We start from the raw sequence: 26,147 nt of genomic DNA, 5'->3' as shown, positions 1-26,147 counted from the left end.
CCAACTCTGATACACCCCAGGCTTGTGGCTAATGGTGGGCTTGGAGGCTGTGATGCCAGGAGGAGGGTCCCGGGCCAGGAAGTCCCAAGCAGGGCCCAGGCATCCATGCAGGGGTCAGTGGCCAGCACCTTCCCTTCCGCCTGCAGGCTGCTGATATGCAGGAGGAAATCCTGGCGGGTTCCTGTGGGGGGGAGCTGGCGGGGCCTCCCGGCTGCTTTTAAAGCGCCTGCCCGCCCTGTCTTGCCTGCTAGTGAAGTGCCTGCCTCCTAGAGCTCGTTCCCCACACCGCTGCCCTGATTCTGTCCCGGACAACGTGCCCGCCAGCCGCCATTGGCCATGGCAGGGCCCCGCGGCCACCTCTTGCTCTGCTTCCTGGCTCTCTGCTTGGCAGGCCCCAGCTTCTTTGGGGAGCAGAAAGTGAGTATGAGCTGGTCATCGGTGGGGCGTGATATCCAGGCTCTCCTGGCCATGGTGGGAGCAGGGAGGGTGTGCTCGTGGAGCAGGCACGGGGCTGGTGACACACACGGCAGCTGCTGCTTGTCTGACCTTCTCTGAGCCGGATGGAGGGCTGGGCTCTTGTGCCCACTTCCCCAGGCTGAGGTCTGTGTTTTCAATGCTTTGGGGTGGCAGGGAAGCTCAGCCTTCCCTCCTGTCTCTGGCTAGCCAGCCAGGTGGTGTGGGCAGCTCTCCCAGGGCTCCCCAGCCTGAGGGATAGGGGTATGGAGCCAGGCCCATCCCCCTGCCTGGAATAAGGCCTGGTTTCTCTCTGGCCCTGGCTTGAGGGTGGGAGATGTGATCACCCCCAACCTCGCGGAGCTGACAGACTTGAGAGGCTCACAGTCTGAGAGGCTGTGTGTAGGCATGCTGGGTGTGTGTGCACCTGTGTGTGTGCCTGTGTCCTGCCCTGAGAGTGCCCAGAGGCACAGTGAGGTCTATGCATACCCAGTCCTCCTGGGCAAACAGCAGCCACCAGTCACACCCTCACATCTAATAACACAACCCTGTGTTCGCCAAGTACACAGCCCTGGGCACAGGGACGTCATGCCTTCGAATCTTCCCAGTCCCCGAGCAGCGGGCCCTGTTCTCCACCTGAGGCAGCCAAGGCCCAGGGATTATAGAGACAGGTTGGTCCTGCTCCAGAGCCACGCTCTGCGAGTCCCGATTCGGCTACGAGGAAGGAGCTGACAGGGTCCGGAGGCACGGCTTCGGGTTTGCGTGCACAAGCCCCCTTCGGACTGCCTGTCTGCAGATCCGCCCAGGCCCCGCTGTGGGGACGTTATCCCGACTGGAGTTTCTGTAAGAGCCCCCTACCCTCGGCGTGGTGACAGTCCTCGAATCACTGACAGGCAGACTGAGGTCCCAAGAGGGCAAGGACTTGCCCAGGGCCCCACTGCCAGGCAGGACCAGGTGGGGACCCAGGCCCCGTGCCACCATGGGGCTCACTCATTTGCCTGTGGTCCCTCAGAGGAGGGGCGGGGAGAGGGGCCTCCCCAGCTTCAGGGCCAGGTCAGGGTTGGGGATGGGCAGATCTGAGGCTGAAAAAGTTAGGGAGATGGTGGCAGAGCCAAGGGTTTCAGGCCATGCTGAGCCCTGCAAGTGGTTCTGGCTCCCTCCCTGCCTCAGTTTCGTCATGTGTACAACACAAGGGAATTTCAAAGGTCACCTCATGTTCTTGTGACAGGGGTCTTTGGGGGGATACTCAGGCTGGGAGTTTTTCCTTGTCACATGTGTGCTGCATGCTAAGTCGCTTTAGTTGTATCTGACTCTTTGTGACCCCATGGACCGTAACCCACCAGGCTCCTCCGTCCATGGGATTCTCCAGGCAAGAATACTGGAGTGGGTTGCCATTTCCTTCTCCAGGGGATCTTCCCGACCAAGGCATTGAACCCGTGTCTCTTAGTCTTCTGCATTGGCAGGTGGGTTCTTTACCATTAGCACCATCTGGGAGGCCCTTTCTTGTCACAGATCACCTGTAAATCTGCCTTCTGGGCCTGGGGCTCAGCCACCCGGGGCAAGGGAAGTAGGCCCTGGGGATTTTGTCAGGAATGTGTCAACGCTGGCCTCTCAGCACTCTCCGCATCTTGTGTAGCATGAGACTCACTGTGAACCTTAGGAAACTGAAGTTCTGAGGGGACGGATAACTTCTGGGTCACAGTTAGTGAGGAGTAGGACTCTGCCAGATGGAGTTTCAGGCAGTGAGTCAGGGAAGGCTTCCTGGAGGAGGGGGCTTAGCACCTGCCTACTCAAGTCTCTGCCAGTGCCCCTTCTGCTGGGCACATGTTGATGCAAGTGAAATCTGCAGGCTTCAGCTGGGGTTTGAGGGGAGAGGGACATTGATCTACAACAAGGAGAAGTTTGGAGATCCCTTGGTCTTGAGGGAGTTTGGGTTTTGGGCCCTAGACCCCAGCTTGGGGGAATTTCTTTCATCTTGTCTCAACAAGCTTAACACCTCGTGTCTCCTTAACTTCCCCAGCAGTGTCTCTGTGGGAAGCAGACGTTGCAGAATCAGTTCTGGATTAGGACAGGGAGGGGGGCAGTGCCCGCCCGGCTCAGACGGGTCCTGAGATGCCCTCGGGAAGAAGGGAATCTGATTCAGCACTCGGCTGGGATCCAGCTGCACTCCACCCAGTGGGATGAGTGGTGAGGTTGTAGGCCGCCAGGCAGAGCGGGCCTGAGTGCCCACCTCTGGTAGGTCCCAGAGAGGTGTGATTTGGTCACTGGTTTATCCATCCATCCATCACCGATTTACAGATGCAACATCTCCTGAATGTGTATCCACTCCACCAGCAGGGCACAGGCTCCAGCTTCCTCCCGTACTGGTAACTCGTGCCCTACTTAATGGAACCCCCTCTGTCCAGGAGTAAGGACGGTGCCCTCTCGCTGGTCCCCAGGCCCCTGGTGATGGTGCTGGCAGCTGTCTGGCTGGCCAGGTGGTCCTCAGGGGAACCAGCTGCGTGCCAAGCCTTTGCCCTGAGCCAGCAGCTGCCTGGCTGGGAGTTACCCAACTTCCTAGTTGCTCTCTGGGTCAGCAAAGCCCGAGTGTCAGGATGGGGAATGAGACCACAGCATCCAGCCTACAGCCAGCCTGAGGCCTCCTACAGCAACTTCCCTCTTTGCAGACCACAGAGGGAGCGGAAAAGGCCAAATCGCAGCAGTGGGGAGAGGCCCCGGGCCCTTCATGTTTGCCAGAAAAGGGCTCAGGCGCTATTTCTCCTTTTCTCTCGCCTGGGGAGCTGCACATCTGTGATGTGTTCTAGGAAAAAGAGATTCTGGGTTCACTCCCTTTGGAGTGTGTTCAGCATTTTTCAGATGGGAACTTCTCAGCGTCTCCAGGCCAGGCCTCAAGTCCCTAAAGCCTCTCCTCATCAAAGTGCTCCTCCCTGGGGTCTCTTCTCCCCTGGCAGCCGGAGTGTCGCTCAGGGTCAGTGCTGGAGAAGGCTGGAACATTGTTGCCATAATGGTAGCCCCGGTGCTGGTGGACTTGCGGGGGCTGTGACAGGCCAGCAGGTGGGACTCGAGGGCTTTCTTGGCACTTGGATAACTCTCTTCCCTGGGCCCTGCTCTGTTCTCCATGCAGCAGTCAGAGGACCCATTGAAAACACAAGTGAGTCCCGGCGCTCCTCCGGACTCTACCTCCCCGCGCTGGCCTGGCCCGAGCCCCTCTGCCTGTCTCTGCCTCATCACACGCGGCTCTTTGCTTCTTCCCACTTACTGGCTTTTGCCTCTCCTGTCTCCTCTGCCAGGAGCACTGCCTCTGATCAGTTTTCATGCATCCTGCAGGTCCCAACTCAACAGCTGCCTCCCCGGGATGGGTCCTTCTAGCTCCCTCACTGCCAGCACTGCCCGCCTAGTGATGGGCAGTGGCCCCCTGGGTCCCAGCTGGCATGTGGGGTTGTGGGTTAGGCCTGGACCAGGGCTTGGGGCCGCTTGGCTCAAACTCAGACTCCCTCCCACACGCCTGCTCGTGTGGGTCTATTGCAGGCATGGTGCCGGCTGCTGGGCCTCTGACCTGAGGGAGCAGGCAGGGCCCTCGGCTGGCGGAGGCGGTCAGCATAGAGCTAGGGATGTGCTCAGAGCAGGGGGCCAGCTGGACGGGCAGCCCCGCGGCATGTGGCTGAAGCTCTCGTCCTGCGTGGGGCTGGGGCATGGTGTGGCAGTGTATCTCTGTCACTTAGCGTTTGTGTTTAAATGAAAGGTGAGAATTGGCACTAGGCTGAGAGTCTAGCTTCAAGTCCCCGAGTGGCTACCGGCGAGGGCCACTTGCCCGGGGTTCAGTTTCGTCCTCTGAATCACCCAGAATGGAACGAAAACGCCAGATGCCCTTTATGTCAGAAGGCAGAGACTCGGGCTTCTGTGTGTGCCTCCGGGCCCCAAGACAGAGGTGCGTGGCTGGGGACATAGGGACGCACTGTGGCAGGGGACAGCCTGTGACAGGCAGGGCCCCCCCAGACTCAGGACCTCCTCGATGAACAGATGGGGAACCAGCGCCTGGAGAGGGGTGCTCGGCCTCGCTGTGACCACGAGTCCTGGCTGTGTGCAGGGTCCAGGCCCCTCACTGCAAACCCTGCCCCTGGGCCAGGTCCGGTCCAAACGCTGCGATGTGAAGACCAAGTTCGTCACTCACATACCCTGCACCCCATGCCCCGCCATCAAGAAGCGAGTGTGTCCCTTGGGCTGGATTCGGGCCTTCCCGGAGAAGATCTCACAGGACTGCCGGTGTGCATCCCCACCATCGCTTGCTTCCAGGGGTGTCCTGTGGGGTGGCAGGGGACCAAGAGGGCTTGGCAGGCCTGGGGAGTGAGGGCAGGGATTCACTCATCTACATATCTCTTGGCCCCTCCAGTGAGGCAGGTAGGCAGGGAGAAAGGAGCAGGAGGCAGGCCTGACGCTATTTACTGAGCGTCCGCCGCGGGCCAGGCCTTGTGCTCAGCTCGGGGCCAGGAGGGAAGGGATGGGGGAGTAGTGAGAGCCACGGAACCCAGGGTGGGAGGCTGGGCCGGGGGCTGCAGGGGGCAGTCCTCACCTCACCCTGCCCATCCTTGGTCCCCAGATACGAGGTCCAGCTGGGGGACTCTCTGTTGTCCATGAGCGGCTGCAGCCTGGAGTGTTGGAAAGACATGGTGCAGAAGGCCTGCTGCCCGGGCTACTGGGGGTCCCAGTGCTATGGTATGGGGGTGCCCAGCCCTGCTCCTCACGCCCCCGCCCACTGGCATGCTCCTTCATCTGGCTCATTTAATGCACAGCTTGGCCACCTGACTCGGCTGCCCCCAGGGGAGGGACCACATCTGGGGCTGCCCAGAGCTGCTGGGCTTGGGCGAACTGGGGGTCCTTGGGACAGACCTGAGTTCTGTGTGTGGGGGGGGTTCCTCAGAGTGCCCTGGCGGTGCCGAGACCCCATGCAGTGGCCACGGGACCTGCCTGGATGGCCTAGACGGGAATGGGACCTGCGTGTGCCAGGTGAGGGCCCGGTGGCACTGGGTGGGGGTGATCGTGAGGGGCTGCACTAACTTGGTGCATCTCTCCACCAGGAGAACTTCAGTGGCTCAGCCTGCCAGGAGTGTCGGGACCCCAACCGGTTTGGGCCTGACTGCCAGTCAGGTGAGCGCTGGCCCAGCAGGAGGGTAGGGCCGGTGTCCACTTGGGGGCCAGTGTGGACCCAGTCCCTCCAACCAACCACTGTCAGACTCCCTCTCAGCCGTCCAGCCTCACACGTCTCCTCTGGGGACACGAGCTTTGCTTGGTCACATCTCTAGCCCTTGCACGTGCTGTTCTTGGAGGCCTCCTCCAGGAAGCCTTCCCTGAGCCCCCAGACTAGGCCAGGTGCCTGCCCTGGGCTCCCACCTCCCCTGTGGTCCTGCCCCACGCCTCTGTCATCTGGAGGTTGTGCCTGCGGGCGCTGAGTTCTGGAGATGCAGAGGGCAGGGGCTCGACATCCCCGTGTGCCTGCCGGGGGGGGGCCGGGATCCCACTTTCCCTGCGTGTCCCTCCCAGTGTGCAGATGTGTACACGGCGTGTGCCGCCACGGGCCGCGCGGGGATGGAAGCTGCCTGTGCTTCGCTGGATACACTGGAGCCCACTGTGACCAGGGTGAGCAGCTGCTGGGCTGGCACTCCTCACCAGCCAGAGCAGGATGGGACCTCTGCCTGCAGCCGGCTTCCTTCTAAGTGTGAGAGGCTCACAGCTGGCTGGGGGAGGGGGTGTCATCTGAAACCTTCACCGCCCACAGGCCCAGAGAGGGTGGGGCCCTGGCCAGGGTCACACAGCAGAGTGGGCAGAGCCTCTTCGCTCCAGTGTTCCTCCCCAGCCTGGAACCTGGAGCTGCTGCAATAAATCCTCTCCCTTCTCCACTCAGAGCTGCTCGCCTGCCAGGCCCTGAACTGTCCTCGGAACTCCCAGTGCTCTGAAGAGGCCCCCTCCTGTAGCTGCCTGCCTGGCTATACGCAGCAGGGTCATGAGTGCCGGGGTAAGTCAGGGGTCTAGAGGAGGCCGGGGCTCCAGCTCAGGGCGAGCATCCTTTTAAAGCAGCGAGTACAATCTGGCCATTTTCAGGGAGGGAGAGCTGTCCCTGAGGGAGGGAAATAGGGCCCGTCCCCAAAGTGTGGATCGGTCTGCTCACCCGTCTCTGGGCCATCCTGGTTAGAGGCTGCAGAGGGCGGGGCTCCTGGGGGCCCGGCTCATGTGGGCTCTCTCTGTGCCCCCGCAGCCTCCGACCCCTGCCGGCCGTCACCCTGCTCCCCGCTTGCCCAGTGCTCTGTGGGCCCTGGAGGGCAGGCCCAGTGTCGCTGCCCTGAGAACTACCACGGGGATGGGACGGTGTGTCTGCCCCAGGACCCGTGCACCACCAACAACGGCGGCTGCCCCAGCAACTCCACCTTGTGTCTGTACAGGAAGCCCGGCCAGGTGAGCTGGCGGCCCCCAGCGCTCCCCCACTCACTCTGGCTGTGGGTCTGTCACGGCTCTGGGAGCCTCAGCTGCCCCATTTATAAAATGAGAGGAGGATGACCGCCCGCGTCTGGGAGGGTGGCCGTGGGGGCCCAGCGGAGCTCTCTGGGTTCTCATGGACGTGGTGTGACCCCACCCTCCCCGGCTGGGCGGGCCAGGCCTCCTGCTTATGTAAGCCAGGCCTGGTCAGCATTGCCCACGACAGCTCCGCGGGCTGCTTCGCCCACTGCTCCGCCTTCTCCTGTGACCGCTCAGCCACCTGCCAGGTGACCCCTGATGGAAAGACCAGGTGAGCACGGGGGCCTCGGGCTGGGCCCCAGGGACAGCGGAGAGGGCTGCTGGGCCGGGGCGAGTGTGTACCCGTGCGAACCTCAGGGCCTGTGTGGATGGTGGGTGAAGGTTGGAAGGGGGAGCCTGGCCATGGCCCCCAGCCTGACTGGTTTCTACCCATGTCCCAGCTGTGTGTGCAAGGAGGGTGAGGTGGGGGACGGGCGTGCCTGCTACGGACACCTGCTCCACGAGGTGCAGAAGGCCAGCCAGACGAGCATGTTACTGCGGCTGAGAGTCACCTTTGCCATGCTGGGTGCGTGACCCTGCCACCTGCCAGAGACCCCACCCCTCACACCCAGCACCCTGGGTGGACTCTCCGGAGATGCCTTGTTTCTCTGCCCAAGAGCTGTAGAAGCAGAGCATGGACTGGGTTGGGGTGCATGATGGAGGTGGGAGCTAGCCCCCCAGATGCCGATGTCCTCATTTACCCGAGACCTACCCCAACATCCCCCCGCCCCCCAGCAATGCTCCAAGACCCAGGACTAATGCCTGAGGGCCTCCCAGACCCATTCTGACGTGCCCCCTCCTGCCCCCAGACCAGGGCTGCCGGGAGATCCTCAGCACGTCGGGCCCATTCACCGTGCTGGCACCGCTCGTCTCCTCCAGGACTATGAACGTGAGCTCCCGCTTCCTCCCTGGACCCGCCCCAGGCTGAAGGGCCTGGAGAGCGTGCCCACCACCCGCGCACTCGGGACCAAGCCCTGGGAGGCCCCCTGTCCTCCCATTGCTTGGGTGGGGTGGCACGATAGAGGACCGCCTGCCCTGGGCCCACTCAGCACCCCTGCCCCTGTGCCCGCAGGCATCCGTCGCCCAGCAGCTGTGCAGACAGCACATCATCGCCGGCCAGCACATGCTGGAGGAGGCGGGGACCCAGGCTCCACGCCGGTGGTGGACGCTGGCCGGGCAGGAGATCACTGTCAGTTTCAGCCGCTTCAGGGTAAGCAGGGGCCCCGGCCTGGAGACCAGAGGAGTCACAGGTGGGGAACACAGCCCAGGAGGAGGCGTGGAGGCGGACAGAGCCTTAGGATAAGGGGTGGATGTTTGGAGTCTGAGCCAATGATCTCATGTCTCGTCAGAAATATACCTACAAATACCAAGACCAGCCGCAGCAGACATTCACCATCCACAAGGCTAACTACCCAGCAGCCAACGGCCTCTTCCACGTCGTCACTGCCTTGCGGTTGCAGCCCCCACCAGAGCTCCCTGAGGACCCCAAGGTAAGCTATTGTTCCCCCAGCCCTGTGCCACTGGATGACCTCTGACCTGTGCTGAGTTCAGAGAAGGCCCTCAGCAGCTCTGGGCAGGGCTGGAGCGGAGCACCTTCCCCTCTGGGCCCTCATGCTCATGCCTTCTTACAGAGGACCATCGGCCAGATCCTTGCCTCCAATGAGGTGTTCAGCCGGTTTGAAACCATCCTGGAGGTGAGTCTGGGGGAAAGTCTGATCTTTTGGGCCAGGATCCCTCAGTGCCCAGAATGTAGCCGCACAGTGACCTGGGTTTCCGGAGTAGGACGGGCCTTGGCCCACGCCCCTGTCCCAGAACCTGCCCATCCCCATCCTGCAGCTGTGGTAGCGTGAACCCATTGCCAGTGTCTCCCACTTACTCCTGGTGGCGTTTCCTGCAGACTGAGCGCCGCAGGGCCCAGGCAGGACTTAGAGGTAAGGGCTGGCCTCTTACCTCTCTCTCCCCACTACAGAACTGCGGGTTGCCCTCCTTCTTGGATGGGCCCGGGCCCTTCACAGTCTTTGCCCCCAGCAACGAGGCAGTGGATGGCTTGCGGGATGGCCGCCTGGTCTACCTCTTCACGGCGGTAAGCTCATGAGAGAGAGGGGGCTGGGGATATAGGGCCCAGAGCCTTGAGCAGCCAAGACCCCTCTCTCCTGCCAGGGTCTCTCCAAACTGCAGGAGCTGGTGAGGTACCACGTCTACAACCACGGCCAGGTGAGAGGTCCTCTGGGAGGGTGGCCAGCTGACACCTGCCTCTGGGCCCTCAGAGGATTTGTCTGCAGAGGCCGGTCTTCCCCTGGGCTGCCTCCTCCTCCCCACTGCCATCTGGACTCTACAGCACAGGGAAAAGTCTGGGGACCAAGGTGGTAGCCGCAAGTCACCTAGGCAGGACTGGGCATGGCCCCAAGCTGTGGCCAGTGCCCGGCCTAAGGCCACCCTTTCCTCCACCCCAGCTGACTGTTGAGAAGCTCCTCTCCAAGGGTCGGGTGCTCACCATGGCAAACCAGATCCTGGCTGTGAATATCTCAGAGGAGGTGAGCGCCACAGGGATGGACCAGTGGAGGGGCTGGTGATGACCAGCCAGTGTCAAACCTCTTTCGGACCTGCTGTTGTGCTTTGAGCCCTTTGAGCCCAGGCAGGCCCTGTGGGGGTCATGTGGGAGCAGGCACAGCCCAAATTCCTCTCCTTGGTCCCAGCAAACGGGGGGCTCCGTGTGGCAGAAACCTCATGGATCAGGGAGTGGAGGCTGGAGCGGTTCTGCCAGGGCAGACGTTGCCGGGGGGCAGTGACGAGGTGGCCGGCAGGGGGGCCTTGACAGTGCGATGAGTGCAGAGGGGAGCCAGGCCGAGGGTATACTCTGGGCTCTGCCACAGGGGCGCATCCTGCTGGGACCTGAGGGGGTCCCCCTGCGGAGAGTAGATGTGCTGGCTGCCAACGGCGTGATCCACATGCTGGAGGGCGTCCTGCTGCCCCCGACCATCCTGCCCATCCTGCCCAAGCTCTGCAACGAGGAGCAGCACGCGGTCGTGGCGGTGAGTGCCACTCGTGTGGGGGCCATCTTCCGGGGAGAAGAGGCGCCTCTGTCTAGTCCTCTAGAGAGTGGGTGGCTCTGGGGCTCGGACGTAGGCCCCACAGTTTGGCTTGGATGTCCCCCACCCAGCTCTCAGCAGTCCTCCTGACAGGCCCTTGGCCATCACTCATGCCTTTCCACCCTGTTCCCAGCCTCCCCGCCCAGGCCTCGGCTGCTCTCACACGAGCTCTCTCACCACGAGGCCTTCACCCTCTTCCCTCTGCCTGGAACGCCCCCTCCCCGCCTCCCCGGCCCCCTCCTGTGGTGACTCTTCTCCTATCTCAGGTCTTGGCTCAGTGCCACCATCTTAGGGTTTGCTAAATAAATAAACCATGACTAAGCCTTCTCCTCTCCTCCCCCTGCCCTGCCCAGGGCTCCTGTGTGGACTGCCAAGCCCTGAACACCAGCACGTGCCCCCCCAACAGCGTGAAGCTGGTGAGCATCCCCTGGCCCGGTCCTTGGGGGCTGACTCCTGACTGCCCAGTGAGGTTTCTGCCCTGGATCAGGGTGGGGAAGCTGGGCTGGGAGACTCGGCTGGCCCTGGAGGCACAGCTCCGCTGACAGCAGAAGTGCCTGGCCCAGGGGTGGGGGTGAGGTCTTTTGACCAGGGCTGCCTGGCGAGGGGGCCGGCCCAGGACCCCTGCCTGCTGACCAGCCTGGCCCGGCCCACCCAGGACATCTCTCCTGAGGAGTGTGTCTACATCCATGACCCTACTGGGCTCAACGTCCTGAAGAAGGGCTGCGCCTACTACTGCAACCAGACCATCCAGGTGAGCCTGGGCATGGGACGCTCGCTCCCTGGCGACCCGGGGCACTGGGGCACCCGGGGCACCTGCCAGGATGGCTGGGTGGGCTGCCATCCTCAGAGAGCTGTGCTACATCCTAAGGGTGGAAAAGGTGTCCCAGAGGGGCCTCGGCCACCCCCTGCTGCAGACATGGGACCAGAGAGCAGAAGCCAGCTGGACCTGGGGGTCAGCGTGGCTCCCAACAGACCCTCAGATGTGTTCTCTTACAGAAACCTGGCTGCTGCAAAGGGTTTTTTGGGCCTGACTGTTTACAGTGTCCTGGGGGCTTTTCCAACCCCTGCTATGGCAAAGGCAACGTGAGTCCTCTCCTGCCCTGGCATGAAGGGTCGGGGGATAGGGGCGCCTAGGTTGAGCAGAAGTCACCCGTGAACCCTCCAGGGCCAGGTGCCTTTTAGGGGGCTGGTTCTTTTGGCAGCGTCTGTGATTCATGGTCTCTTCCAGCAGGAGGTCTTCTGCAAGGAGCAGGAGTGCAGAGTTAGGCTGTGGGGAGAAAGGGGTGTTAGGGGAGAGGGTGTGGATAATCACCTCCCGGCTACTGTTCTTGCCTCCTGCTCACCCCCAGTGCAGCGATGGGGTCCAGGGCAGCGGGGCCTGCCTCTGCTTCCCAGACTACAAGGGCATCGCCTGCCACATCTGCTCCAACCCGAACAAGCATGGAGACCAGTGCCAGGAAGGTGGGTGGTCCTGGCCAAGACCCCCTGCCAGGGAGATAAAGGGTCTGCTTGCAAGGTGGGCTGGGGACTCCCAAGACATGAAATAGAACCTCAGGAAAAAGGGTTCAGGCCACAGATCATGGAGAAGATTTTGGAAACACAAGCAGGTGTCTGATCCATGCTGGAAAGACAACCACAGTTCAATCTAAAGCATGAAGGGTTTAGGTCAGACACACAGAAGAACTTTGTGATGGTGTTGGGAGCAGGGCAGCTAGAATAGGGTGACTGTAAGCAACGAATTGCTCTGTTCTTGTTTCTTCCCCTCTCCTTTCGAGTCTGGGATGACTTGACTTTGTGACCCTGCAGTCAGACCTTTTCTGGCTGCTCCAGTCCCAGCATTGCCCAGCTGCATCCTGGCTCCCAGCCAGCCATGCCTCTGCCTCAGTTTCCCTGCTCCGTCTGCTCCTTGCAGACTGCGGTTGTGTCCACGGTCTATGTGACAACCGTCCGGGCAGTGGGGGGGTGTGCCAGCATGGCACATGTGCCCCAGGCTTCAGCGGCCGCTTCTGCAATGAGTCCACGGTGAGCTGTGGGTCCACGGAGCAAGCCCAGCAGTGCCACCCACATGCCCGCTGCGTTAACCAGGGGGGTGTCTCCAGGTGAGGACGTGGGCTCCCTGTCTGCTCCCCTGCCTGCCGTGACCGTGCTTTGCTCAGAGCTCCCTGAGGCTCACTGGAGGCCCTTCGTTCACCCACCCCCAGGTGTCTCTGTCTGGATGGCTTTGAGGGTGACGGCTTCTCCTGCACACCCAGCGACCCCTGCTCCCGCCCAGACCGCGGCGGGTGCTCGGAGAACGTGAGCCTGGCCCCTGCCCTGAAGGCCTGACCCATGGGCTAGAGGCAGGACTCCCTTGTCCCCAGCCTGCCACACTGAGTCCTTTATCCATGGCTCTCACAGGCTGAGTGTGTCCCTGGGGCCCGGGGCGCCCACCACTGCATGTGCCACAAAGGCTGGAGTGGGGACGGTCGTGTCTGCGTGGCTGTTGACGAGTGTGAGTTGGACTTGCGAGGCGGCTGCCATGCTGACGCCCTCTGCAGCTATGTGGGACCCGGGCAGGTGAGCTTGGCAGGCCTCAAGAGAGCAGGGTGGGGTGGGCGTGGGGGACTCTCCCCCCAGCTCATCTGACTCTAGCAACATCCACTCTAAGAACTCAAGCTCAGGGTCTTAAACCTCAGACACGATGCGAATCCAGTTCTGAAATGTTGAGTTGTACAATCTGAAAGCAGCGGACAGGTGCTAGACGCCAACATGATGGTTACAATAGTTTGAGAGGAAGGTGCCAGTCTAGGGCAGTGTTGTTCCCAGACCAGAAGGCTGTGACTCCTGCCTCTCAGGGGTGAGGACTCTCATAACCAAGAAACCACGAGTTCTCTGCTCTAACTGGCCTCTGGGGCCATTGTCTTATGATGAGTAGCTCATCCACTCGCTCGCTGGTTTCCCACAGGTCACCAGGTACCTGTCACATGCTAGTCACTGTTCTAGATGTAGGGATTCAGTACTGAGCAAAAGCTCGAAGAGACCCCTGCCCAAGGAGAGTGACATCCCGAAATCTGTAGACTCTTGCACATCCAGCTCTGGGACTTGGGAGTCTAAGAATCCAGTCAAAGGATCTCAGAACCTGAAACCTTCCCTGTGAGGCCTGGTGAGCCCGCAGACTGGCTAGCATTGAAGAATCGAACATGCAAGCTAGGAGGCCAGGCCTGGCTGTGTCAAGGTCAGCCTCTGGGTGGTCTGGGCTGGCGCAGGGACCCATGGGCTCCCTCTGCTCCTGGACCACACCCATGGGGCCTCAGCAGAGGCACTCAGGTGACCTGAGAGCTGGATGTGAACTCCATCAGGAGCTTTCAAGTTCAGAGCTGAGGATGGAGTAAGCAGCTGGAGGTGCCCCCAACACGCAGAGAGGGGCAGCTGAGATCCGGGGGGTCTCCCCTGCAATGTGGACGCGGGCTGCAGACCTCAGCAGCCTGGCCGGGCCCCAGGCTGCACAGGAGGCCCCTCTTGACAGCATCACTTCCTGGGATTCTTCCGGAGAGCCAGTCTCCCCTCAGGGCCTCAGTCTCTGCACTGGAACATGACCCTCAGAGGGTGGGGCTGGGAGAAGCTCCTCCGGGGTCTGAACAGGCCTCTCCAGAGGCGCGCGCCCGTTGCGGGCTGAGTGGTCGGGGAGGAAAGGGTTTTGGGCTTCTGGTGCGATGAAGCTCCCCGCCCCCAACCTCTCCGTCTCCAGAGCCGGTGCACATGCAAGCTGGGCTTCGCGGGAGATGGCTACGTGTGCAGCCCCATTGACCCCTGCCGGGCGGGCAACGGGGGGTGCCATGATCTGGTGAGGGGGGCCCTGAGAGGTCTCCGTGCCCAGGGGAGGCATCTGGGTTGGGGGAGGTTGGCCCCCGCAGTGTCCTGTCTCCGGTCAGGATTGGGATCCTTCTGCATCCCAAATCTGAACCCTGTCACCTGCTTGCCCATAAGATAGCTTTGACGCCTCCTTATGAAGGCCGCACCCCTGCCCAGACTCCATCCCCACTGCCCGACGCGCCTCCCCGCCCCACACCTTTGGCCTGGCTAGCTCCTCCTGCTCTCAGCTCAGGCCTCTCCTGAGGGTCCAGGGCCTCCCGGCTGCCCCGTCTGCTGTGGTGGGTCAGTGTGACCCATGTCAAATGCTCACTGGTCTTGGGGGGCAGGGCCAGGCCCAGCAAAGGAGCCGCTTGAACACAGACTGGGTGGAGAGAGAGGGGTGGGTAGGTGGACAGACAAGTGGATGGGCCGGGGTGAATGGAGAGATGGCCGGGGGTGCTATCCTGCTCGCCATCGGGTGCTGAATGGAGGCCGTGTCTGCCCTTCCACCCCAGGCCACCTGCCGGGCAGTGGGGGGAGGCCAGCGGGTCTGCACATGTCCTCCTGACTATGGGGGTGATGGCTTCAGCTGCTACGGAGACATCCTCAAGGTGAGTGGTTCCCTGCTCTCCGACAGGAGTCCTCTCGTGGGTGGGGAGGGCGCTGGGGCAGTGCTCAGGGTCCCTGGGAAGGGGCTCAAGTCTGGCCCTAGATGGGTGACTTCAGCTTTTTCTCTCCCTTCAGGAGCTGGAGGCAAATGCCCACTTCTCCGTCTTCTACCAGTGGATTAAGGTAGGATTGGGTGGAATGCTGGGCTGGGGACTCACATCCAGGCCATGTAACAGCTGGGGGTGGAGGGCAGGCCAGGAGGCTGGGAACGGCGATCTCAAGGCGGTGGCTGCCTTCATGACTCCTGTACCTCCACACACCGCGTGCACAGGGGGCCGGCATCACTCTTCCTGCTGACAGCCAAGTCACAGCCCTGGTTCCCTCGGAGTCTGCCATCCGTCGGCTGAGCACCGAGGACCAGGCCTTCTGGCTTCAGCCAAGGCTGCTGCCGCAGCTGGTCAGGTGGGCGGCCAGGGCTGGGCTCTTGGAGGGGGCTCTCATGCGAGACCCAGCCCCTCCTCAGAGGTCCTCAACTTGGCATGTGTTCACCCTTTGGGGTGAAGTGTATAGGTTACACTAACCTGGTTCCACGGCCCCCCTAAACTGTGTTCCCCCAGGGCCCATTTTCTCCAGGGCGCCCTGTCCGAGGAGGAGCTGGCCCGGCTGCACGGGCAGAATGTATCCACCCTGAACCCCACCGTACGCTGGGAGATTCACAACGTCAGTGGAGTATGTGGTGGGCTTTGGGCAGAAGGGGCCCTATGGGCATGGGGTCGATTCGAGTGGTGGCTGCAGGCTTCAGCCCAGGGTCTCCTCGCCCTGCCAGGGCCGAGCCCAGACGCTGTGCTCAGAACACATTTGCTGCCGGAATGAGTGCCCGGCTGGGGGTTGTCCATCATGGTCTGCATATGCACCCCTGTCCCCTCATGCCTGGGCCCCAGCGAGGGTCTGTGTGCCCATGTGGTAGGTGTTGAGTCAGAGGGTGTCCAGGTCAGTTGGGCACCTTGTGGCCAGCGGCCTCTGTTGGTGCTATACCCACTCTTAAGCATCTGCCTGTGTCTCCTGAGCTCTCCCTGCTGCCTTCCAGAGGGTCTGGGTGCAAAATGCCAGCGTGGACGTGGCTGACCTCCTTGCCACCAATGGAGTCCTCCACGTCCTCAGCCAGGTATGGCTGGAGGGGACATGCGCACAGGGACGCTTCTAGGCAGGGCAGGGGGCAGGGACGTGCTGACCAGCTCCCGTGCTCCGTGCTAGGTCTTACTGCCTCCAAGAAGGGATGTGCTGGGGGGGCAGGGGCTGCTGCAGCAGCTGGACTCGGTGCCTGCCTTCCACCTCTTCCGGGAGCTGCTACAGGTAAGGGCGGGCGGAGGGGGGCGTCTGGTCAGGGGTGCCCTCCCCCTGGCTGTGGCCGGGCTGCTGGCTCCCAGGGCGGGGACTGAGGGTGAGCGGGCCACCCCTGACACCTGCCCCCTGCCCCTAGCGCCACAGGCTGGTTCCCCAGATTGAGGCTGCCACCGCCTACACCATCTTCGTGCCAACCAACCGCTCTCTGGAGGCCCAGGCCAACAGCAGCAGCCTGGTGAGACCACCGGGACTGGGGCCACCGGGGGTGGGCCAGCCTCCCATCGCACGGCCCCTGAGCGTCTCCTCCTCGCTCCAGGACTCGGACGTTGTGCGACAACACGTGATCCTGGGCGAGGCGCTCTCCACAGAGGCCCTGGGCAAGGGGGGGCACCGCAACTCCCTCCTGGGGCCCGCCCACTGGCTTGTCTTCTACAACCACAGTGGCCAGGTTGGCACTGGGCAGGGGGTGGGCAAAGGAGACCCTGCCCCCAGCACCCTGCTCCTGAACACCCCTTTCCTTTTGGAGTTCCCCCACCTGGGCACCTCCAGCCTGTGGTCCAGGGACGGCCCATCCCGGGAGACCCCCCTAATCCATGGGGTTACGCCAGATCTGGGGCACCTCCCTGGCCTGCAGCCCCTGAGGTAAGGGTGGGGAGGGGGTGGGAAGAGGGCTTCAGCCTCTGCCCCCCACCCCAGCCCGAGGTGAACCATGTGCCGCTGGAAGGCCCTGTGCTGCAGGCCCCTGGCCGCTCGCTCTTCGGCCTGTCGGGGGTCCTGACGGTGGGCTCAAGCCGCTGCCTGCACAGCCACGCAGAGGCCCTGCGGGTAAGAGGCCGGGCAGCGCTGGCTAGCGGGAGGGGCCCCTGGGGAGGGTGGGAGAGCTGTTAGCCGGCCGAGGAGGCCAGGTGAGTTTGGAGCCCCCGGCCTCAGGGCTGCCTAATCCTCTGCCCTCTTTCTCCTCAGGAGAAATGTGTGAACTGTAGCCGGAAATTCCGCTGCACTCAGGGCTACCAGCTGGAGGTGAGAAGGGGACCGGCTCATTCCGTCCCTGCTCCACTGGCTCTCATGCGCCTGAGGTGTCCAGGCTCCCCAGCCCAGCTCTGCTCACCCGGGCATGGACTCCTGGACAGCGTGGGCCACTCGACTTCCCTGGAGGCCCGGAGGCCTGGGTCATGTCTGCCCAGAGGAGGCCTCACCCAGACTCACTCAGCCTGTGGCCCACGTCTGGGTCTCACCCACCCTCTCTTCCTGGGGTCTGTCCCGGTCCTTCTTTGACCCTTTTGCTACCTGTCCTGTTCACCTGTCTCACCCGCTGATCACTGTAGTCTGTCGGTCTGCCCATTCACCACCTTGCCCCTCCCTGACCGCTGGCTGAGCCCTCTGCCTGTCCTGTTTCCAGGACACCCCCAGGAAGAGCTGTGTCTACCGGTCTGGCTACTCCTTCTCCCGGGGCTGTTCATACACGTGTGCCAAGAAGATCCAGGTTTGCCCTGAAATAGGCCCCCCACCCTACCCCCCACTTTGACCAGAGAGGAGGTGGGAGGGGGGCAGGGCAGGAGGCCAGATCAGGCTTCAGGGGCAGTGGTGGGGGCTGGGACACAGATGAAGCCAGGAAGCCACGGCCTGGAGGAAGGGGAAGGGAGAGAGGGCTGAGGTTGGAGGGGCCAGTGTGTGTCCCTGAGGCCACGTCTCCAGGGACTGGGGGTGCAGAGGGGGAGAAAGGGCTCAGCCTGGAGCTGACTGCACCAGCCAAGCCCTGGGGCAGCAGTGGGGCAACTGCGCCCCCCACCGTGGGGTCCGGCCTGGCCCTTCTTTCAGTTCTGTTGCAGAGGCTTGTAGAGGGCAGGCTCCGTTTCTCTGAGGCCCCAAGATGCCCGGCCCTGCCGTCCCCATGGTTTCCCACCCCCTGACGTCCTCATGCTCCCTGCAGGTGCCTGACTGCTGCCCTGGCTTCTTCGGCACCCTGTGTGAGCCGTGCCCGGGGGGTCTGGGTGGCGTGTGCTCAGGCCACGGGCAGTGCCAGGACCGGCTCCTGGGCAGCGGGGAGTGCCGCTGCCATGAGGGCTTCCACGGGACGGCCTGTGAGATGTGCGAGCTGGGCCGCTACGGGCCCAACTGCACCGGAGGTGAACCCGGGGGGCGAGCAGGAGAGGTGGGGACGCCGGCCAGGGGCAGCGGGGATGGAGACCCCAGAGCAGGGCACCGGCTGATGCCTGTCCCCCCCACCCTGTCCTGCTCCCAGTGTGTGACTGCGCCCATGGGCTGTGCCAGGAGGGCCTCCGCGGGGACGGAAGCTGCGTCTGCAACGTGGGTTGGCAGGGCCTCCGCTGTGACCAGAGTGAGGAGCAGCCCCCCAGGGAGAGGGGCGAGCACTGGGGAGGTGGTTCCAGGGTCCGCATGGTCACAACCGTCATCCTCCCACCCTCCCAGAAATCAGTGGCCCTCAGTGCCTGCAGAAGTGTGACCCCAATGCCAAGTGAGTGAGCTCGGCCCTGGGGCCAGTGGGCGGGGGTGCTGGGGCCAGGGCGGGGGACCGGCAGGCCCGCCTGAGCTATCGCTGTCCCCTCCAGCTGCGTGCAGGACTCGGCTGCAGCCCCTGTCTGCGTCTGTGCCGCGGGGTACTCGGGTGATGGCGTCTCCTGTTCAGGTCCAGCCACTCCACCGCCCCAGAGCCCTTTCCATGCCCTTTAGATCCAGTCTCTGTCCCCTCTGGGGTCTCACCCTCCCCCTGGCCTTCCCCTTTCTCGCCTGCCCTGCTCCTGGTCCCTGCTGCCCCGCCCCCGCCCCGCTCACGGCTCTCTCGGCCCGTCTGCCCCGCCCCCGCCCCGCTCACGGCTCTCTCGGCCCGTCTGCCCCGCCCCCGCCCCGCTCACGGCTCTCTCGGGCCCGTCTGCCCCGCCCCCGCCCTGCTCACGGCTCTCTCGGGCCCGTCTGCCCCGCCCCCGCCCTGCTCACGGCTCTCTCGGCCCGTCTGCCCCTAGCGGTGGACCCATGTGCGCGTGACCATGGCGGCTGCTCCCCCCACGCCAACTGCACGACCGTGGCACCTGGTCAGCGGACGTGCACCTGCCTGGACGGCTACACGGGCGACGGGGAGCTGTGCCGGGGTGAGGCTGGCTGACGCGGGCTGAGGGTCTGGCTTCAGTCAGACCAGGACGGGCTGAGGGGCACACGGGAGTGTGGGTGCTGAGAGTAGGGAGAGAGCACCCAGACGGACGGACGGACGGAGGGGCTACCCCTCATCCCAGCGCCTCTTCCCCCAGAAGCCAACAGCTGTCTGATCCGCCATGGGGGCTGCCACATGCATGCCGAGTGTATCCCCACAGGCCCCCAGCAGGTGAGATGACTGGGGGAGCCGCGCACTGGGGCTGGGCCGTCCCCCACAGGGCAGGTGCTCCTCAGACCAGGCCCTCGGAGGGGTGCGCCTCCATCCAGCAGCCCCGCTGACTGGGATCTGTGACAGGTCTCCTGCAGCTGCCGCGAAGGTTACAGTGGGGATGGCATCCGGGCCTGTGTGCTCCTGGACCCCTGCTCCCAGGTCAGGCCCCCAGGGCACCCCCAGCGTCCAAGAGGGAGGGGCCGGGGAGGGGGGGCCCAGCCTTCCTGAGCCCCAGCGGGGTCCTGAGTGCCTCTGAAGGGACAGCCACCTTCGCCACCAGGTCAGGTGTGAGTAGGAAGAAACGGGTCTCTGGGGTGTGGACAGGGAAGCTCGCGGCCCCTTCCCCAGGGCTGGTCACGGCTGAGGAGGGCTGGGAGTCACCGCTGCCTCTCTCCTGTCCCCACCGCAGAACAACGGAGGCTGCAGCCCCTATGCCGTGTGCAAAAGCACAGGGGATGGCCAGAGGACCTGTGCCTGCGACGCAGTCCGCACCGTGGGGGATGGCTTCACCTGCCGAGCCCGCATCAGCCTGGTAATGATGCCCAGGGAGGGCCCTGACCCGACCCTGGCAGTGCCCCCCACGGGCCTGAGCCATGGTGTTGGCTATTGCTCCTGATCCTGACTCCACCTGGGCCTGACCCAGTTACGGTCCATGAAACCCATTCTGATCCCAGAGCAGACTGCCCTGGCTTTCCTTTTTTCGTCTCTGCCTTGGCCAGACCTTGGGCTCCCGGTGCTGGGACAAGCACCAGCCCTGACTGCAGGCCGACCAAACTCTGAGCTGACCCTTGCCTTCCCTGCCTCAGGAGCTGCTTCGGGACAAGCACGCCTCCTTCTTCAGCCTCCATCTCCTGGTGAGTGACCAGCTGGCCTCCACATCCTTGGTCCAGCCTGGGTCTCTCTGACCTGCAGGTCCCACCTGTCTCTGAGCCTTGATAGTCTCATTTGGTCAGAAGCTGGCTGCTGGTTTGGTTTCTGAGTCCAGGTCTTTCCTGGAAAATCAGTAGAAGCCTCAAGTTGGTCCCAAGTTGCCCTTCCCACTCAAGCTGTTACCCTCTCCCCTCAGGAATACAAGGACCTCAAGGGGGACGGGCCTTTCACAGTCTTTGTGCCGCATGCAGATCTGCTGACCAACATGTCACAGGTGACTCAGCCCTTGGAGCAAGGCTGGGGTGGGGTGGGCCTGCTGGGCTGTGGGCCCTACCTGGGCACAGAGGTGGCAGTGAGGCCCCTGCACCCTTGTGACTCCCACTGTAGGACGAGCTGGCCCGCATTCGTGCCAACCGCCAGCTTGTGTTCCGGTACCACGTTGTTGGCTGCCGACAGCTGCGAAGCCAGGAGCTCCTGGAGGAGGGCTATGCCACCGCACTCTCGGGGCATCCGCTGCGCTTCAGCGAGAGGGAGGTAGGCCCAGCTCCGCCCACCCCCGATGCGGGCTGTCCACAGACCCAGCACTCCACTGCTCTCAGGGTCCTCGCCTGGGCCCTGCGCCCGTGCCTTCAAGACCCTCTCACCTTCCCAGGCTGGCTTTACTGACAGGGAGATGACACCAGCCCTGGACGCTGCCTACTACCAGCCAGGGGCTAGTCCTGGGCTCAGGACTTCTGAGTGTGGCCCCGTGTCCGTGGGGCTCCCACCAGCCAAATCCAACAGCTGTTTCCCTGGGCAGGAGGCGAGGCCCGCGCTCTGCCTTGATCCTGCCCACTTCCTTCCCCAAGATTCGCCCAACCAGGCCCCCAACCACTTGGCTTCATTCCGTCCCGGGCCCACCCCCAGGGCAACATCTACATCAACGACTTTGCACGCGTGGTGAGCAGCGACCAGGAGGCTGTGAACGGTGTCCTGCATTTCATCGACCGTGTCCTGCTGCCGCCGGAAGTGCTGCACTGGGAAGCTGATGCTGCCCCAGCTCCGCGGGTAGGACCTGGCTGCGGGCCTGGGACCCTCCCTCACCCCCTTCCTGACCTCGCTGCTCACTGAGCCCCTGTCCCCAGAGAAACTTCACTGCTGCTGCAGAGACCTTCGGTTACAAGATCTTCAGTGGCCTTGTGACGGTACTGCCCCCGTGTGAGCTTTTCAGTGTGTGTGCTCATACGTGCCCGCACACCTGGCTACACACATGTATGTACATGTCTGTCGGCCTGGGATGGCTACAGAGGAGGTGGCTGGTGGGAAGGTTACCTGGGTCCCTGGAGCCTCTCCCGGGCCCCTCCATCAGCCCACTGGCCTCGGCCGGGGCTGTGACCACACCTCCTCTCTCACCAGATGGCTGGCCTCCTGCCCCTGCTTCAAGATTCCTCCCACAGGCCGCTCACCATGCTGTGGCCCACAGATTCCGCCCTACAAGCCTTGCCTCCTGATCGCCAGGTCTGGCTCTACCATAAGGACCACCGTGACAAGCTGGCAGCCATTCTGCGGGGCCACGTGATCCGCAACGTCGAGGTAGGTGCACCCCCAGGGCGTGGTCCCTACTGCCTGCCCCTCAGGCTGCCCACCCAGCTCCAACCAGGGCTCCATGTGTTCAGGCCTTGGCATCTGACCTGCCCAACCTGGGCCCCCTGCGCACCATGCATGGGACCCCCATCTCCTTCTCCTGCAGCCATGCACGGCCGGTGAGTCTGGGGAGGATGCTTGAATGAGGGCGGCAGGAGGCAGTGGCCTGGACAGTGGGGGCTGCAGTACCCTTGTGACGCCGCCTGCCTACTGCACACCCCTCCCCGGCAGGGCGCGCTCACGGTGGGAGAGGACGCCGCCCGAATCGTGCAGCGACACCTGCCCTTTGAGGGGGGCCTGGCCTATGGCATTGACCAGCTGCTGGAGCCGCCTGGCCTTGGTGCCCGCTGTGACCGCTTTGAGACCCGACCGCTGTGGCTGGTGAGGGAGGCCACAGGCCAGACGCGGAGGGGGGTGCCAAGGCCACTTGGCACTGTCCTGTCCACCCACTCGACTTGCCGTGTTGCCTTCCTCTCCTCGCAGAAAGTTTGCAGCATCTGTGGGCTGGAACCCCCCTGCCCTCCGGGCTCACAGGAGCAGGTAAGGGGCTGGGCACTAGGTGGTGGGGTTGGGCAGGGCCCAACAGGCGCAGGTTTGCAGCCCGATCCCTCTTGGCCCAGGGCAGCCCTGAGGCCTGCTGGCGCTACTTCTCCAAGTTCTGGACGTCCCCTCCGCTGCACTCCTTGGCCCTGCGCAGTGTGTGGACCCGGCCCAGCCACTGGGGTCACCCCCAAGGCCTGGGCAGGGGCTGCTACCGCAACTGTGTCACCACCACCTGGAAGCCCAGCTGCTGCCCTGGTCACTACGGCAGCGAGTGCCGAGGTGAGTGTCCCGAGGCTGCAGACTCTGCCGCCCGGGCCTCCCAGCCCCCAAGACGGCTGGGAGCACAGCAAGGGGCTCAGGGTGGTCAGGCTGGGGTGAGTGGACCTGCAGGAGAATGTGTTTTGAGCAGAGGTGGGGGTGTAGGTGGAACAGGACCTGGTGGACTGGGCTAGGGATCCAGGTGTTCTCCAGGGCACGGGGGCTGGGGGTGCATGTGCGGGGCTCCTGACGAGGCCTGACCTCACCTCTCTCCTCATCCCCTCCCTGAGCTTGCCCTGGCGGCGCCAGCAGCCCCTGTAACCAGCGCGGCTCGTGCATGGACGGCATGAGCGGCAGCGGGGAGTGCAGGTGCCACACGCGCTTCGCCGGCACGGCCTGTGAGCTCTGTGCCCCGGGAGCCTTTGGGCCCCTGTGCCAAGGTAGGCTGTGCTGCCTGGCCCTGCCCTGCTCCCTGACCCCCCTGGCCCGTGTGCCAACACCATCCTGCCTGTCCCTCTCCCCAGCCTGCAACTGTACCTCCCACGGCCGCTGTGACGAGGGCCTGGGGGGCTCCGGCTCCTGCTTCTGTGATGAGGGCTGGACGGGGCCACGCTGTGAGGTGCAGCTGGGTGAGTGGGCCCTGTGCTTGTGCCCACCCTGCACACACCAGTGCGTGCCCCAACTGCACACTCGGATGGAAGGGAGTCCAGGAGGGCAGCCACTAACCTGGATGTGTGGGGTGGGCCCTGGGGGACAGAGCTGCAGCCTGTGTGTGCTCCGCCCTGCGCACCCCAGGCCGTGTGCCGCGCTGGCAACAGCTGTGAGTGCAGCCTGGGCTACGAAGGGGACGGCCGCACGTGCACAGGTGAGCAGGGGTGGAGCGCCCACTCCCCTCCCATCCCCTCCCGTTACCTGGTCCAACACCCTCCTCCCCACCTCCAGTGGTGAACCTGTGCCAGGATGGGCGTGGTGGCTGCAGCGAGCATGCCAACTGCAGCCAGGCAGGCACAGCGGTCACCTGCATCTGCTGGCCAGACTACGAGGGCGATGGCTGGAGCTGCCGGGCCCGCAACCCCTGTGAGGATGGCCTCCGCGGGGGCTGCAGTGAGCACGCCGACTGCCTGAACACTGGGCCAGTGAGCAGGGGGAGCCAAGCCACCGGGTGGGGGGGGTCCCCCCGATTTTGGCTGCCCCAGGCCCCGAAGGGTGCCCACCTCTCTCCTGCCCCAGAACACACGGCGCTGTGTGTGCCACGCCGGCTACGTGGGTGATGGACTGCAGTGTCTGCTGGAACCTGAGCCGCCCGTGGACCGCTGCCTGGACCGGCCGCCTCCCTGTCACGCAGACGCCGTGTGCACTGACCTTCACTTCCAGGGTGTGCTTCCCCGCCCCCTCCCCGCACCCTCACTTTACCGGGTAGTGGCCCACTGACCATGCACCCCTCCCCTCTGCAGAGAAGCGAGCTGGTGTCTTTCACCTCCAGGCCCCCAGCGGCCCTTATGGCCTGAACTTCTCAGAGGCCGAGGCGGCTTGTGGGGCCCAGGGAGCTGTCCTTGCCTCTCTCCTTCAGCTCTCTGCTGCCCAGCAGGTATGTGGGGCCTGGGAGTCTGAAGCCAAGCCTGTGGGGGCCCTTTTGAACTGGGCCTTGGGTCTCAGCCTCCACTTCTCCCCTTACAGCTGGGCCTCCACCTCTGCCTTGTGGGCTGGCTGGCCAATGGCTCGGCTGCCCACCCCGTCGTCTTCCCCGCGGCAGACTGTGGGGACGGCCAGGTGGGCGTGGTCAGCCTGGGCGCCCGGGAGAACCTCTCGGAGCGCTGGGACGCCTACTGCTTCCGCATGCGAGGTACGGCCGCCCCTAAGCCCGCTCGCTTCTGTCTCCCCGCTGACCCACTCACTCACTGTACTGCCTTCCCTGCAGACGTGGCCTGCCGATGCCGCGATGGCTTCGTGGGTGATGGGACCAGCGTGTGCAATGGGAAGCTGCTGGATGTACTGGCCACTACTGCCAACTTCTCCATCTTCTATGGGGTATCCAGGGGCCAGGGGTGTGGTGCAGTGGGGATCCTTGTGGAGGGAACCCACCCACAACCCTGTGTCCCACCATCCCCAGATGCTACTGGGCTACGCCAATGCCACCCCGAGGGGTCTCGAGTTTCTGGACTTCCTGGATGACGAGCGCACCTACAAGACGCTCTTCGTCCCTGTCGATGAAGGTTTCACCGACAACACGGTAACGGGGAGTGTGGGGAGCACAGGGCCTGACTCTGCTCGCTGTGCTTGGTCCACAACAGCTGTGCTGTGCCCACAGACCCTGAGCGGTCCAGACCTGGAGCTGCATGCCTCCAACACCACCTTCCTGAGCACCAACGCGAGCCAGGGTGCCCTGCTTCCTGCGCACTCGGGCCTCAGCCTCATCATCGGCAACCTGGGCCCTGGCAACAGTTCTCGGGCCCCTGAAGTGAGTCTGGAGGTGGCTCCTGCCCTGCTGGCCCAGCCCTCACTGATCATCACTGGGCCTGACTCCAGTCTCCCTACAGGTCCCAGGGGCAGTTGTGGTTAGCCGCGTCATCGTGTGGGACATCCTGGCCTTCAATGGCATCATCCACACTCTGGCCAGCCCCCTGCTGGCGCCCCCGCAGGCCGTGAGTTGAGCGTGGACAGGCGAGGAGGGGTGAGGGGGCTGCTGCGGCCAGGTCCCTCACGCTCTCCTTGTTTGCAGCGGGCAGTGGTGGCCCCAGAGGCCCCGCCTGTGGCAGTGGGCGTGGGGGCTGTGGTGGCTGCTGGAGCCGTCCTTGGCCTGGTGGCCGGAGCCCTCTACTTTCGTGGCCGAAGCCGGTCCACGGGCTTTGGCTTCTCTGCCTTCCAGGTAGCTGGGCAGGGGGCTGAGGGAGGTGTGGGATCTGGGCCAGCAAGGCTGCTAAGGTCTCACAACTCACCTGCCTTTCTAGGCAGAAGATGCTGCTGCTGACGACTTCTCCCCGTGGCAGGAAGGGACCAGCCCAACTCTGGTCTCCGTCCCTAACCCGGTCTTTGGTAGCCACGAGGCCTTTTGTGAACCCTTTGATGTGAGTGGGGTTGGGGGGGTGGCAAGGGGACCTGGGACCCAGCCTCGGCCCAGACACTAACCGACAGCCGCCCGCTCAGGACTCGGTCCTGGAGGAGGACTTCCCCGACACACAGAGGATCCTCGAGGTGAAGTGACGCAGAGGCACGAGGGAGACGGCTTTTATTGCCCGGGGAGGGCGGGACAGGTGGGGCTGGGCCTGATCCAGACAATAAAGGTACTCTCAGCGGATGTGCGCCATGTCACTGAGGAAGGGCGTCTTCATGCAGCCGGTGCAGAGCTGGTCCATCCAGAGCGGCGCCTCGTGCTGCAGGGGGGTGCGGCGCGGGTAGAAGGTGAAGTCCACGCGGTAGTTGAGCAAGCAGCTGAGGGAGGCCATGTAGAGGTCGGAGAAGCGCACCAGCCGCCGCGAGAAGTAGGTGGGGTTGTGGAAGGTGCGGAAGATGCTCCCAAACTGTGCGTTGAACAGCGCCTTGGTGACGCACCTGCCGAAGGAGACACGGGCACTCGGGGAGCGCCCGAGGGGGCGGGGCCTCCT

At 63.8% G+C, this 26,147-nt stretch overlaps 2 protein-coding genes across 4 annotated transcripts in view; one reads left to right on the top strand and one right to left on the bottom strand.

Moving 5' to 3' along the window:
* Positions 1-238: 238 nt before the first annotated feature.
* On the top strand, positions 239-25,828 carry STAB1 (stabilin 1). 3 transcript variants are annotated; one of them, XM_070358868.1, is made up of 69 exons: positions 239-417; positions 4,580-4,716; positions 5,051-5,166; positions 5,372-5,457; positions 5,529-5,598; positions 5,992-6,087; positions 6,353-6,463; positions 6,704-6,900; positions 7,101-7,231; positions 7,401-7,525; positions 7,809-7,888; positions 8,072-8,209; positions 8,349-8,489; positions 8,631-8,693; positions 8,969-9,082; positions 9,160-9,213; positions 9,453-9,533; positions 9,873-10,031; positions 10,442-10,504; positions 10,744-10,839; positions 11,085-11,171; positions 11,438-11,549; positions 12,001-12,187; positions 12,290-12,383; positions 12,486-12,644; positions 13,816-13,911; positions 14,435-14,530; positions 14,664-14,711; positions 14,860-14,990; positions 15,146-15,257; positions 15,616-15,693; positions 15,783-15,881; positions 16,009-16,107; positions 16,189-16,320; positions 16,569-16,697; positions 16,836-16,892; positions 17,272-17,355; positions 17,803-17,998; positions 18,115-18,210; positions 18,303-18,348; positions 18,443-18,519; positions 18,854-18,979; positions 19,136-19,209; positions 19,336-19,410; positions 19,661-19,783; positions 20,058-20,105; positions 20,318-20,395; positions 20,509-20,655; positions 21,028-21,168; positions 21,246-21,305; positions 21,517-21,693; positions 21,777-21,863; positions 21,976-22,125; positions 22,228-22,284; positions 22,365-22,566; positions 22,836-22,985; positions 23,070-23,174; positions 23,303-23,410; positions 23,488-23,681; positions 23,776-23,920; positions 24,000-24,133; positions 24,223-24,388; positions 24,464-24,573; positions 24,656-24,775; positions 24,854-25,003; positions 25,083-25,187; positions 25,265-25,411; positions 25,494-25,610; positions 25,690-25,828. In XM_070358868.1, the coding sequence occupies exons 1-69, from the start codon at positions 337-339 to the stop codon at positions 25,744-25,746; spliced, it is 7,707 nt and encodes a 2,568-aa protein (XP_070214969.1). In that variant the 5' UTR covers positions 239-336; the 3' UTR covers positions 25,747-25,828. The 3 variants fall into 3 exon arrangements, with proteins under 3 accessions (XP_070214969.1, XP_070214968.1, XP_070214970.1); XM_070358867.1 differs by having other exon boundaries at positions 4,541-4,716; XM_070358869.1 differs by lacking the exon at positions 21,777-21,863 and having other exon boundaries at positions 4,541-4,716.
* The window catches only part of NT5DC2 (5'-nucleotidase domain containing 2), a 42,731-nt gene continuing 42,338 nt past the window's right edge, over positions 25,755-26,147 (bottom strand). Inside the window, exon 14 of the mRNA XM_070358870.1 lies at positions 25,755-26,094. Coding sequence (XP_070214971.1) covers positions 25,833-26,094 — 262 coding nt within the window. The 3' untranslated portion in view covers positions 25,755-25,832. The remainder of the gene's footprint in view (positions 26,095-26,147) is intronic.

Source organism: Bos mutus, chromosome 22 (genome assembly GCF_027580195.1).
Source record: "Bos mutus isolate GX-2022 chromosome 22, NWIPB_WYAK_1.1, whole genome shotgun sequence".
In the NCBI taxonomy this organism is placed as follows: Eukaryota; Metazoa; Chordata; class Mammalia; order Artiodactyla; family Bovidae; genus Bos; species Bos mutus.
The sequence above is the reverse complement of the archived record's forward strand: the minus strand, read 5'-3'. Positions and strand labels throughout refer to the sequence as shown.

Coding starts and splice junctions, on each gene's coding strand:
- STAB1 (XM_070358867.1), top strand. CDS start 337: ATGGCAGGGCCCCGCGGCCACCTCTTGCTCTGCTTCCTGGCTCTCTGC. Junction 23,682..23,775: donor ACTGCCTGAACACTGGGCCA/GTGAGCAGGGGG, acceptor CTCCTGCCCCAG/AACACACGGCGCTGTGTGTG. Junction 25,412..25,493: donor TTGGCTTCTCTGCCTTCCAG/GTAGCTGGGCAG, acceptor CTGCCTTTCTAG/GCAGAAGATGCTGCTGCTGA.